The sequence below is a fragment of the Pongo abelii genome, chromosome 23 (assembly GCF_028885655.2).
Source record: "Pongo abelii isolate AG06213 chromosome 23, NHGRI_mPonAbe1-v2.0_pri, whole genome shotgun sequence".
Taxonomy (NCBI): Eukaryota; Metazoa; Chordata; class Mammalia; order Primates; family Hominidae; genus Pongo; species Pongo abelii.
Genome location: NC_085929.1, coordinates 49,708,384 through 49,721,211, shown reverse-complemented (window position 1 = coordinate 49,721,211; position 12,828 = coordinate 49,708,384). Strand labels below are relative to the sequence as shown.

Below are 12,828 nucleotides of genomic sequence, written 5' to 3'. Positions count from 1 at the left end.
TCCATGCTCCTTTGCTTGGCACTCAGGGGACCCCAGACACCTCCCCCAGTCCCCCTTGGGCTCCACACAAGTGGACCTGCCAGGGTGGCTCCTAGGAGGGGAGGGGAGTTCAGATGGGCTGGGCCCAAGGGAACAGGTGCATCCCCTGGGCACCCCATGCTCTTACCTCCTAGCCACTGCCTGGAGCACCCTTCCTCCACATTCATTTGCTCATTCCAGGCTGGTCCCGTCCTTCAGATTTTAGCCCAGGTGCCGCAAGCACCAGGAGGTCCCAGATCCTCCCTGGGAGGGAGCACACTCGCCTTTGAGCACCCATGCACAATTTCTTCCTTGTGTTAATGTTTTTATAAATATGCATGTATTACAAATATTTGTGAAATTACATGAGCTAATGTTTTCAAAGAATGAACTCTTAACTGCTATGCCCAAGGAGGGGCAGGTTGGCATCTATTTTGCCTTCAGGAGTCCCCATCAACTGTCCCATAACAGCCATTTTCCTCAGAATTTACGGCCAGGACAAACTTGTCTCCAGTCAGCATGGTGGTTCATTTTTTCCTTTCCAGGAACAAACACCCCATGACCTTCCCTCTTTCCCTTTTTACCTTGGCTGCCAGGAAGCTCATCATCACATTTCACATTCTATCAGAGCTCCCTTTTTGACCTTTATGGGTGGCATATTTCCTCTTCTCTTTTTACCTGTGTGGTTTTCCTTATTTTCTCAAGAAACATCGTGGAGTGACGGGGAAAGATGCTTTGATCAGCATCCAAGAGGCCTAGGTTTATATCCCAAGTCAGCTGCCTCCCCAGGGCCCTGGGGCCAGCCGCAGTCCGTTTCCTGCAGGCGTGGATTCGATGCCTCTCTACCACTCCTAATCAGAGTTGACTGTGAGATAGTAAAATGGCAGAGATTCACAATAATCCCTTCCATTCACAATGTTTCTGCCCTGCTCATCTCCAGAAAAGATGTGAGGTGGCTCCCAACCCAGAAACAGAAGGCTAATGGAGACACAATGGAAAGTCGAGCAGCAAGAAGGAGTCTCCCATTTCCTGTGGGTCGGTGCTGTGCTGCGCCTCCGCCCAGGGACTGTGTGTCCACAGATGTGCCTTGAGTGACTGAGAGTGACAGGCCGTGCCCACCCACCACTCCCTCAAACTCCTCCCCCAACTTTGTCTCCCTGTGGCCACGCAGACATCGACGAGTGCTCCTTCGAGCGGACCTGTGACCACATCTGCATCAACTCCCCGGGCAGCTTCCAGTGCCTGTGTCACCGCGGCTACATCCTCTACGGGACAACCCACTGCGGAGGTCTGCAGCCTGCCCGCCAGGGCCACCTCCCCCCCGAGGCACGCGCCTGGCCGCACGGCCACCTACACTGCACCCCGCATCCCAACCCTGCCCTCAACCCTGGGGGGCCCGAGGCCTCAGCAAGGACGGGGACTGCTGGGCAGAGGGGCTCAGCCAAGGACAAGTGGGGCAGGGCTGGGGAGACAAGGGGTAGCAGGGAACGGTTAGAGGTGGGTAGCAGGTCTCTGCCAGCGCCAGGCTTTGGCCAGATGGGCACGAGGCTGGAAACCCCATTTACTAGAGAACCCGGGCCAGGAGAGGGGGCAGCCAATACCTGGAAGGGCAGACAGCTTGTTCCAGGGAGGCTTACAGCAGAGAGGGGCAGAGTAGAGGGGCAATTCGGGATCCTCAAGGGGGAGTGTTTGGCTGGGGGGTGGGGAGGCACTCCAGACGGATCCGCGTGAGAAAGCCGTGGACAGAAGGACCGAGAAGCAGACACAGGGCTGGAGCCCACAGGAGGAGGGAGCTCAGAGTAAGATGCAGATAGGGGGCGCCGTCCCACCATGCAGGCTGTGTGAACCCGCAGGGGAGTTGAGGGTTTATTCCCAGTCAGATGAGAAGCCTGTGGAGGGTTTAAGCAGGGGTGTGATATGGCCAAGTTCATGGAACTAGATGCCCCAGTGGCCACATGGAAAGGAGAGTGGAATCCAGGGTACCACTGGGAAGACAGCTCCAGGCACGGGAGCGTGCACTGCTGGAGCCGGGGCAGGGTGGGCAGGGACAGAACAAAGAGGAAGGTTCTAGATGTATTTAGGAGCCAGAGCCAGGCTGCTGGGACTTGGTGTTATATAGGCATGGTGGGTGAAGAATGGGAAGCCAAGGACGGTCCCCCTGTCTCTTCCTTTTCTGTGACCTGGGGGTAGCCACACTCACGATGCCAGGCCACTTGAAGATCAGACAGGGTCAGGCAAGAATGTGATCAGGACGCAGCTGGTGCTTGGGCTTTTGGAGGTGGGCTACAGATTCTTCTGGAAAGACTCTCGAAAACCTGGGCACCCCTTCCCTGGGCCTGCCGAGCACAGGCAGCTCAAGAACTAACAGAATATGGGGCCCAGCCCCTTCTCCCAGCTCCAGCGGGTGCTTTTGGTCAGAGGAGGAAGGGCCTTAGCGGTGACCTCTTTCACCCTGGTGTCTGTTGTACCACAGGGGACCTGGGGCTAGAAAAGGGCTTGTCCAGAGTCCCATGATAAAATCAGTTTCACAATCCCTGGAGCAGTGCTCATTCCCTGCGCCACAAAACCTGGTTGGGTTGGAACTTTAATCGTGTGCCACCTCCTCTGCCCCCTAGCTTGGGGTGCAGCTGCTTGAGTTCAGAAAACCACCGAGGTTCCTGGGGGAAGGGACGTTGGGGTCTGTGAGGAGCCTTACAAACCCACGCGTGTGTGCGCGTGTGGTGTGTGCACTGTTCATCTGCATCCTGTGACGCTGTCCGACTCGGTGGGGTCAGGAGATTCTCACCCTCTTGCCCCGGGTGGTCCCTTCCCCTGCCAGCCGCCAGCCGCCAGCCTCCCCTCTGCCCTTACGCCCGCTGTGCTTCCAGATGTGGACGAGTGCAGCATGAGCAACGGGAGCTGTGACCAGGGCTGCGTCAACACCAAGGGCAGCTACGAGTGTGTCTGTCCCCCGGGGAGGCGTCTCCACTGGAACCGGAAGGACTGTGTGGGTAGGTGGCCACCCTGTGCTGCTGGCTCCTCCCCTGCACCTGGGCTTGGATGGGAGGGACAGTGGCTTTTCTGAGGTGGGGGTGAGCAGGACAGCCCCTCCCTCTCCTCTAGGCCTTGTATTCCCAGGCAGAGTTTCTCTGCTGTTGGGGTATGGCTGATGGGAATGAGGACTTGCAGAAAAGGAGGGGTTCCCAGGCAGAGCATGCCAGTGTCACCCAGAGGCACTGCAACAGGGACCTGCAGTGGGGAGGAGGGCACAGAGATCTGCGGGTCCGTGTGCAGCCCAGCGGTGGGGCACAGGGACCCTGCTGATGTCTCCATAGGGCTGGAAGCTTAGAGGGAGTGGGTGTGGAGGCCCCTCCTCTGGCAGCTTCCCCTTGTCCTGCTGAGGAGGCTGAGGGGGAGGAGGAGGGTCACTCGGGGTACAGCAGCCTCAGTGGGGCACAGTTGCAGGGGATGTGGCAGTGCCTCCTGGAAAGCCCATGGTCCCTGCACTCTCTGTGGGCGTGCTCGCAGCACTGGGTGCCCCTAGGCTGAGTTCTGGACGGGCCCCTGCGTTCCCTGGTTGCCTGTACATGGGACCCTGTCTGGGTGCTGGAGCTGTGGGCCTGCCCTCCTGGAACCTCCACGCCGGGTGCTTGCCCCGCCACACTCTGACATCCCCAGGGCAGCCTAAGTGAGCCTTTTAAAATTAAGTTAGAACATCCCTCTGGGCTCAGAACCCCACCATCCCCCCAACCCTCCGCCCCTTCCACCCCCCATAACTCCTCCTTTGACTCTGAATCAAAGCCACTGTTCTTGGAATGGCCCGAAGGCTGCCGCCAGCTGACAGGATTGCCCTCTGCTGTCTCCCTCGCTTGCTTCACGCCAGCCTCACTGACTTTGCGGAGCCTCCACCAGCCCTCAGCCCGAGGCTGTGCGCTTCTCTTGGCCTCGAGGACCCCACCCCGCAGCACTCCTCACTCCTCCCTTGCTGTGAGGGTCTGTGGGTGAGGCCTGCCCCCATCACCCACCCAGAGCCGTAGCCTCAGCCACTTCCGCACCCATCTGGGCCCCCTTTGCTTCCAGCTTTCTTTCCCTCCCATCACACTCCCAGCCACCAGAAGTAATGTGCACTTTACAGGTTCGTGTTGGTTTATGTCTGTCTGTCTGTCCATCTCTCTCTCCTCACTGGAATGTAAGCTTTACACAGTTAAACAGGTCTTCTTGGCCTGTCCCATTCACTGCTAGAGCCCCAGCACCTGGAACAGACCCTGACAATCACAGACACAAAGTAAATATTTGTCAATGAACACATTAACAAATATAGACCATCATTTAATATCTGAAATCAAAAGGCTGAGTTTATCACGTACTTATGGAAGGAATTGCTGTGCTGTTCAGGCAAAGTCTCACTGAACAAAGTCAACTGCTGCTCTTCTGTTGAGTTTTGGGAAAGAGCTTGTTTGGCATTGTACTGGTGGCAGAGGCAGCATTAGGGGATATCCGTCTTAGAAGCATAGGAAGGATATGGTACCTTCAGATTCTTTGCAGGAAAGCATTGTTCATTGAGGGTGTTAGGGGGTCATTGCTCTGTGGTGAGCAGGTTTACGCAAACCTGCCTCCAAAGGCCAAGGAAACTGAGTGGCAGAAGAAAGAGGCTGACACATTTAGTTTCTCAGAAGGAAACATTTGGCTGGGCACAGTGACTCATGCCTGTAATCCCAGCACTTTGAGAGGCTGAGGTGGGCAGATCACCAGATCACCTAATGTTTGTATTTTTAGTAGAGACGAGGTTTCACCATGTTGGTCAGGCTGGTCTCGAACTCCTGACCTTGTGATCCACCCGCCTCAGCCTCCCAAAGTGCTGGGATTGCAGGTGTGAGCCACCGCGCCCGACCGCTTCTACTGCTCTTTACCATCTGTTGCTTTTGAACTTTTTCTTCCATCCAAGATCCTAACACTTAGGTGAACTCATTGTGATACAGATCTGATCATCCAGGACAATAACTATCCAGCGATATCCTGAATTCTTGAGCAAATGTTTGTCTGTCTCCTGGAGTTTAGGAAAATTTCCTTCGGCACTCAGCATAGCTCTAGACCTGGCTTTACATCCAGCATTAGAGATCTGATTTCTGGCTTTCCTGGGATAAGCCCTAAGGGAGGAGTTGCTTGTGTAGGAGGTGAGGGGCAGGAGTAGAGGGTGGGATGTGATAAGTGGCTGGTGAAGACGGAGCTGGGCAGAGAAAGTGGTAAGTGGATTTCGGAAGGTTTGAGTGGGAGGAAACTGAGGCCAAGGTATACCAGTGGCAGAAGCTATTAAATGATGGCATTTTGTCTCCTAACATTTTAGAGCTCCTCTTAAATATATTAATGTATTAGTTTTGATGTGTCAGAAGTTCCCACAATGACCAGTGTTATTCTAAGTTGGTGGTGGTGCTTGTCGCTGTTTGGGTTTTGTGGTGAGTAGGGGCAGTTTGCCATTTACCAGGACAAGCACAAGTTAGGATAATAGTCTAAATTCATAAGGCTGCAGGAGTTCAGCCAGGGAAGTTGCAGCCTTGGCATAACCAGCCCATGATCATCACTTTCATCAGTCAAAAGTGTGTGCTTAGAATGACGTTCCCAGTTCCCCCAACCAGACACAGGCGGAAAGGGCCGTGCAGTCAGTGACCTCACAGCTGTGACCCCAGAATATGGAGAAAACAAAGGGGCTTCCTTTCACGTGTTGGCAGAAGGGGAGCGCCCTCAGGAAGATTTTAGAAGGGACCCAAGGAAAGCTCTGCCTAGTCGCCTACGGGAATTGGCCCCTAGTATCGTAGACCTCTGACCATTGATCCTGGGGGCCAGCTTGGATTGAGTTGGAAGCACGCAGGGCCTGTGTCGCCATCTGCTCCCCAAGGAGAACTCTGTTATCTATCCTTCAGACACGAGACAAGTCAGAGCACAACAGAACTCATGGGATAAACCTTTATCTAATAATCAAGCAAAAGCAAAGTGCCCAGCAGCAGAACACGCAGGGAAATGTGCGTCTCCGAACACAAGGTCTTGCTCTTCAGCCAGAGAGCCACTTGCTAACAAAGCAGTCAGCACGAGAGAGCAGCAAAGCAAGCGAGAGCTCAGAGTGTGGTCGCACTGTGCCCTCCCAGAAAGCAATCAGCAGGACAGACAAAATGTGGGCCCCGGGGGCTTGACCAAGGACACCTGTGGCCCACGGCGCCCAAAGGACACTGGGAAGCAAGGGTTTCTAAAACAATCTTGGAGGGACCTCCAGAATTACCAAAGGATGAGATCAGCCACCGCTCAGTATCTGAAACCAGAAAGCTGAGCTGTCGCTTAAGTAAGGGGGAGCTGTGTTGGTCAGGCAGGCTCGGGGAGCAAAGCAAACTGATGATCTTCCCTGGGGATTTGGGGCAAAGCTTATTCCAGGCAGGTCGGGATTAGGTTGATGGGAGTCTAAAAGCATGGCCTGTGTGGGTTACAGAAGGAAGGTGACTTGACTGAGCCTGGAAGCCTGGTTACACTGGAGTAACTCCACACTGATGACTGACCAGAGTGTGAGGCTGTCACTCATGAGGTGGCTTTCAGAGGCGTGCCACATAAGCCGGTTGTCACCGACCAATTAGCCGTCTGTAAAATCAGTGCTGGTATTTACCATGGCTGTAGAACCGTCCGTCTTTTCCTAGGAGTCCGGGGGACTTTTTCATCTTGTAACGATAAGTAAGCAAGTGAGAAATTCTGGAGGGCTGTTTCGGACATCTCCAGACACCTGATGGCTGTAGCAGGGGCTGCCCCAAAGAGGTGCTTCCGAGCGATCCCTCCCACGGCCCCTCCCAGGAAGCCAGTGTTCATTTACTGCCGTTCCTTTCCGCAGTGGGAATGGACGCCTGCCCTGGAGAGCTCAGCCCTGCCCTCAGGGAGTTCCTGACCTGGGGATGGGGACACGAACCTTCTCACAGCCAGGATTAGAGCCTGAGGGGAAGGAGGGACTAAGCCAGCTGTCTGGGCCCAGCATCCCCACACGCCCAAGGGACCTGCGATCTCCAGGCGCCTTCCCACCAAGCCAGCCCAGCCTTTGAAGAAGGGAGTTGGGGGAGTCCCCATTAGGCCATGCCCAGGACCCTCCTGGCTCCAGGAAGCCTCCGCCCTAGCCTCTCTCAGCCCTCTCTCATATCTCCCTTCACAGACACAGGCAAGTGTCTTTCTCGTGCCAAGACCTCCCCCCGGACCCAGCTGTTCTGCAGCAAGGCAGGCGGTGTGGAGAGCTGCTTCCTTTCCTGTCCGGCTCACACACTCTTCGTGCCAGGTAACCGGGGCTGTCCCTGAGATGGGATGCTGTGGCAGGGGCGTCTTCCTCCCTGGGGTCCCACCATTGCTCCCAGCTGTCCTCCAGGAAAGAGCCCGACCTACGAATGAGGGTCTCTGATAACCGAGTGACCCTAAGGCAGCTGTCTGGTTTTCTGTGGGCCTCACTGTCCTTCTCAGTAAACCCAGCGGGCTCCTTCCTCCTGGCCACTTCCCTGTGGTTGTGTAGCAGAAGCTGGCGGAAGAATGTGTCCTGATCTTTGTCTCACTCCACAATCCCTCTGAGGCCCCGAGAATCTGAGGGCCGTGGGAGGGAGGAGCACCAGGCCCACCTCACCCACCGGCTTCTCTGCAGACTCGGAAAATAGCTACGTCCTGAGCTGCGGAGTTCCAGGGCCGCAGGGCAAGGCGCTGCAGAAACGCAACGGCACCAGCTCTGGCCTCGGGCCCAGCTGCTCAGGTAACCCCTCGGCCTGTCCATGCTGCATGCCACTGGGTGACCTTGACTGCATCCAGCAACATGCTGGCGGGGGAGGAAAGGGCACCGCCCAGGGAAGGCCTTCCTGCTCTCGGCCCTGCCCCGTGTGGCCTGGGGTACTGGCGATGAGCCAGGCCCAGGACCTAGCAGCCAGCAGGCTGCAGGCTGAGTTCCAGCTCAGGGTCAGGGGACCATGGGAGGGCCCTTCCGGCTCTGAGGTCACAGCCAGAGTAGTTCAGGGACGCTCACGTGCTGTGAGTGCACAGATTTCAGACTGTTTGGGTGGAGCGAGCCACATCTGCTATGGCTATTAGGTTCTCCCGAGTCAGAGCTGGCCTGGCCATGCAGAGCTGGCCTGGCCGTGCAGAGCGTGCTGAGAAGCGCCGAGGCACAGCACAGTCCCAGCCCTTTGAGAGTGACCCGCTGGGCTTGGCCAGCATGGCAGAGACAGCCTTAGCTCCTGCCAGCTAAGGAGCTGGGGGTTGTGTCTTCAGCAGCTTTTCTTATTCAGGATGCTGGATTTGATAGATAGGTGCATTTCTGTATGTTTCTTTATTTTTATTATTATTTTTTAAATGGAGTCTCGTTCTGTCACCCAGGCTGGAGTGCAGTGGCGTGATCTCCTCCACCTCCCAGGTTGAAGCGATTCTCCTGCCTCAGCCTCCTGAGTAGCTGGGATTACAGGCGCCCATCACCACACCTGGCTAATCTTTGTATTTTTAGTAGAGACAGGGTTTCACCATGTTGGTCAGGCTAGTCTCGAACTCCTGACCTCAAGTGATCCGCCTGCCTCGGCCTCCCAGAGTGCTAGGATTACAGGTGTGAGCCACCGCACCCAGCCCATTTCTATATATTTAATGAATATGTGATTTGATTTTAAGCACCTGTGGTGGTAGGAGTCTTTATTCCAAGGGCTATGATTTGCTCTTGCAAGGAACCGGCAGTCCTGGGATCTATAGTATTTCAAAGCCCCTTCCCTTCCTTGCTGTCCGATCTCTCTTCTGTTCTACGCTCTTTCCTAAAGCACAATCATGGCTTGCTGATGGGGAGGAGGTAGGAGGATCCCTTTCCTCCTTCACAGAAGACCTCCGGCGGGTGGCCCCTGGGCTTGAGCTTGACCCCACCATCCATGTGTTCACCCATTTTAGGCCTTGCAGGGAGAGAAATGGGGCAGGAGAGGGTCCCCCACCCCAGGAGAGCTGTCGGGGCACAGGGACTCAGATCAAGCCCCACCCCCAGCTCCAGCTGGATTTGTCCCCTGGCAGCCCCCGTCCCCCACCACCTCCTCGCCTGCAGGAGAGGCCACCACCTGGGGGAATTTTGGCTTTCCCCAGATGCCCCCACCACCCCCATCAAACAGAAGGCCCGCTTCAAGATCCGAGATGCCAAGTGCCACCTCCGGCCCCACAGCCAGGCACGAGCAAAGGAGACCGCCAGGCAGCCGCTGCTGGGTGAGTGGGACGCCCTGCTCCTAACCCACACCAACTGGGCTGTAGGAGAGTCCTCATGCCTGGGAGCTGGGGCCCCAGGGTCCAGCGAGTCTGGTTTCTGAGGGTGGAGGTTGCTCTCACCTGGCAGCTGTTTATTGAATGAGAGTTTCCAAGGACATTGCAGGCTGGGGGAACAGCAGAGGGCAAGCTTGGTAGGAGGGGCCCTGGAGGAAGGCACCAGCTCTGTCCCCATGAAGATTCCTCCTCAAACCTAACAGAGCTCTCAGCATGCAGCAGACTCTGCCCGGAGCAGAGTCCGCACTGGCCAAACCCTCAGCAGGCCCAGAGCTGGGGGCACAGACTCATTCATGAATATGTATGAGATGCCTCCACCTGCAGCAGCGTGATGGACCGGGCGTGGGCGTGAGACCTGGCTCAGCCACCAGCCCCTCCTGAGACCCCGAGCCAGCCCTGGCCTTCTCTAGCCTGAGTTTTTCCATCTGCACCACAGACCAGGAGGTCCTTGCCAATGGCACTCTGTGTACAGGGCTTGGTAGGACCTTGCTCCCTGCCCCATGCCGCCTTTGCCACAGTGGTCCTTTCCTTGTCCAGACCACTGCCATGTGACTTTCGTGACCCTCAAGTGTGACTCCTCCAAGAAGAGGCGCCGTGGCCGCAAGTCCCCGTCCAAGGAGGTGTCCCACATCACAGCAGAGTTTGAGATCGAGACAAAGATGGAAGAGGCCTCAGGTAGGTGAGGGGTTCTCTTGGGGGCTTCTGCAGGCCTGAAGGAGGACAACAGGCTGGTGGCACTGCCAGGGGCCTGCCAGGCATGAAGCTAGTCTCCCACCAGAGCACAGCTGTGACTCGGATGGGAGCCTAGCTTCTGGAGACAGAGGCAGGCCCACAAGCAAAGGGAGCTGGCAGGGGTCAACGCCTGCAACCCAGGATAGAAGAGGCAGCCCAGGGCAATGAGACAGAAGGGCCGAGGTGACCTCAAAGTCACATGACCCTTATCTGCCCCTCCACACTCCTGCTGGGGCCCGAGAGGACAAACAGGTGCAGCCCCCCTAGAATGGTTGAGCCAAGGATTCTTTCCTGGTTCCAGAAGGGGGTTCTAATGCTGGCTCGGGTGTCACAGCAGCACTTTGCTCTTGGCTATATGTGAGTGTCAACTTGTGAATCGTTGATGTTGAAGAGATGGGATCTGTCAGCAAATAAGTGTCGTATGGGCCTGGCTGTGGGCTTGGGCGCTGTGGAAAGAAAAGTCCCCACCCAGGTAACACTCTCAGAGAGGCAGACACACGTGCAAGCCACCCATTGCCAGGTGAGACTCTCGGTGGTGGGGGCACAAGAACAAACAATGCATAGAACTGAGGTCTCTCCCCACCGGAGGGCTTAGGAAATGTCTTAGTCTGGCTGGGCGCGCTGGCTTACGCCTGTAATCCCAGCACTCTGGGAGGCCAAGGTGGGTGGATCACTTGAGGTCAGGAGTTCAAGACTAGCCTGGCCAACATGGTGAAACCCTGTCTCTACTAAAAATACAAAAATTAGCCAGGTATGGTGGTGGGCACCTGTAATCCCAGCTACTCAGGAGACTGAGGCAGGAGAATCGCTTGAGCCTGGGAGTCAGAGGTTGCAGTGAGCTGAGATCGTGCCACTGTACTCCAGCCTGGCGACAGAGTGAGACTCCGTCTCAAAAAAAAAAAAAAAAAAAAGGAAATGTCTTAGTCTATTTGCATTGCTAAAAGGAACACCTGAGGCTGGATAATTTATCAGGAGAAGAGTTTATTGGCTCTTGGCTCTGCAGGCTGTCCGAGAACACGGCAGCAGCATCTGCCTAGCGAGGCCTTAGGCTGCTTCTGCTCACGGAGGAAGGTGAAGAGCAGCTGGCATCACATGGCAAGGGGAAAGGAGCAAGAGAGAGGGGAGGGGGTGCCTACGTCTTTTCAACAATCACATCTCGTGGGGACTAGCAGAGCCAGCAAGAACTGACTACCACGAGGACAGCACCAGGCCATTCATGAGGGACCTACCCCACGACCCAGAGACCTCCCACCAGGCCCCACCCCCAGCATTAGGGATCAGATTTCAGCATGAGGTTTGGAAGAGACAAATATTGAAACCATATCAGGAAGCTTTCCCAGAAGAGGTGCCATTGAATGAGAGCTTAGAATCAAAGCTCACTGGGTGGAAGAGGTGGCAAGGAATGGCATTCAGGCAGAGGGAATAGAATAGGCAAAGGCACAGAGGTCAGAGAGAGGAGGAGGTGTCCAGGAAGCAGTAAGTAGGGCCGGGTGGCTAGACATTGGAATCCACAGGGAGTGTCAGAGTGGAGGGGATGAGGATGGCAAGGCCAGATGGGGCTGGACCTTGAAGGGCCTTGGATTCAAGGCCAGAGAGCTGGACACTATCCTTGGGACAGTGGCAGTCCCCAAGAGTCTTTGAGTGACAGAAAGGAGTTCTTGCCCCGTGAGTCGAACCCTGGGGGGTGATGTGTTACAGTGGCAGCTGCCTGGATTGCACTCAGATCTGCCGCGTGGCCTTGGGCAGGCCCTGCCTCCCAGGTCCGCAGCCTCCTCATCTGTCAGATGGGCATGACAGTGACCCCTTGCCCCAGGACTGTCGTGAGAATGTGCTGAGGTGGTCCGAGTCCAGTGCAGGGCCTGGCACGGGGGAGCCCTCAGCTAAGAAGGCAGTGGCTAGCAGGGTTGCGGGCGATTCATGTTCTGTCTCTCCTGCCCCTGCAGACACGTGCGAAGCAGACTGCTTGCGGAAGCGAGCAGAACAGAGCCTGCAGGCCGCCATCAAGACCCTGCGCAAGTCCATCGGCCGGCAGCAGTTCTACGTCCAGGTCTCAGGCACTGAGTACGAGGTAGCCCAGAGGCCAGCCAAGGCCCTGGAGGGGCAGGGGGCATGTGGTGCAGGCCAGGTGCTACAGGACAGCAAATGCGGTGAGTCCTTGCCCATGGCCACTCAGATGCTGACTCCGTCCTTCCTTGCACATGAGCGGGGGTAAACAGTGGTGGGCACGCAGGGAGAGACACCTGGGGAGGGGACAGAGAGATGCAGGGGCCTGCTGGGGAGAAGGACTGCAGCCCTCACGGTCATCACTGTCATTTGAAGAGCACTTCTCTGTGCTGGGCCTCGAGCATGTGATCACAGCCCTGAGGAGGGACAAGGAGCGGACAGGACAGCAAGGCCACGGTCGAGGGGCGCGAGGGGGCACGGGAACCAGAACAGGCCCTCTCTAGTCTGGGATGTGGTTCAGGGAAGCTTCCTGGAGGAGAAGTCACGTGAGCTGAGACCTCAGGGCTCCAGGAGTTGGGGAGCCTGAGTCAGGGTCGGGGAACAGAGCAGCGATGTCGTGAGGCCTAGGGCCGCCCAGGAGGGCAGATTCGTGCTGCAGGGAAGCAGGTGAGGCCGGCCCCCAGCGGGCTGGTGTGGGCTGGAGGGGAGAGCCTGGAGGCAGGACAGGCAGAACCAGCACACGAGACAGTCCTAGTTCTAGTGGAGCTCGCGTGCCCGTGCAGAAGATGGACAGTGGGGCCAGTGAACATGCCCACAGGTACAGTGAGGCCAGAGGTGATGGGGTCTGGCAGACACCACTCTGAGTTGGATGGGGAG

At 56.6% G+C, this 12,828-nt stretch overlaps 1 protein-coding gene across 2 annotated transcripts in view; it reads left to right on the top strand.

Moving 5' to 3' along the window:
* Positions 1-12,828, top strand: part of SCUBE1 (signal peptide, CUB domain and EGF like domain containing 1) — a 151,712-nt gene that overhangs the window by 112,241 nt on the left and 26,643 nt on the right. For both annotated transcript variants that reach the window (XM_054543755.2, XM_024239891.3), the window contains 7 exons: positions 1,190-1,306; positions 2,886-3,008; positions 7,175-7,294; positions 7,649-7,753; positions 9,106-9,222; positions 9,814-9,951; positions 11,952-12,155. In XM_054543755.2, the coding sequence (XP_054399730.1) occupies positions 1,190-1,306; positions 2,886-3,008; positions 7,175-7,294; positions 7,649-7,753; positions 9,106-9,222; positions 9,814-9,951; positions 11,952-12,155 (924 nt within the window). The remainder of the gene's footprint in view (positions 1-1,189; positions 1,307-2,885; positions 3,009-7,174; positions 7,295-7,648; positions 7,754-9,105; positions 9,223-9,813; positions 9,952-11,951; positions 12,156-12,828) is intronic.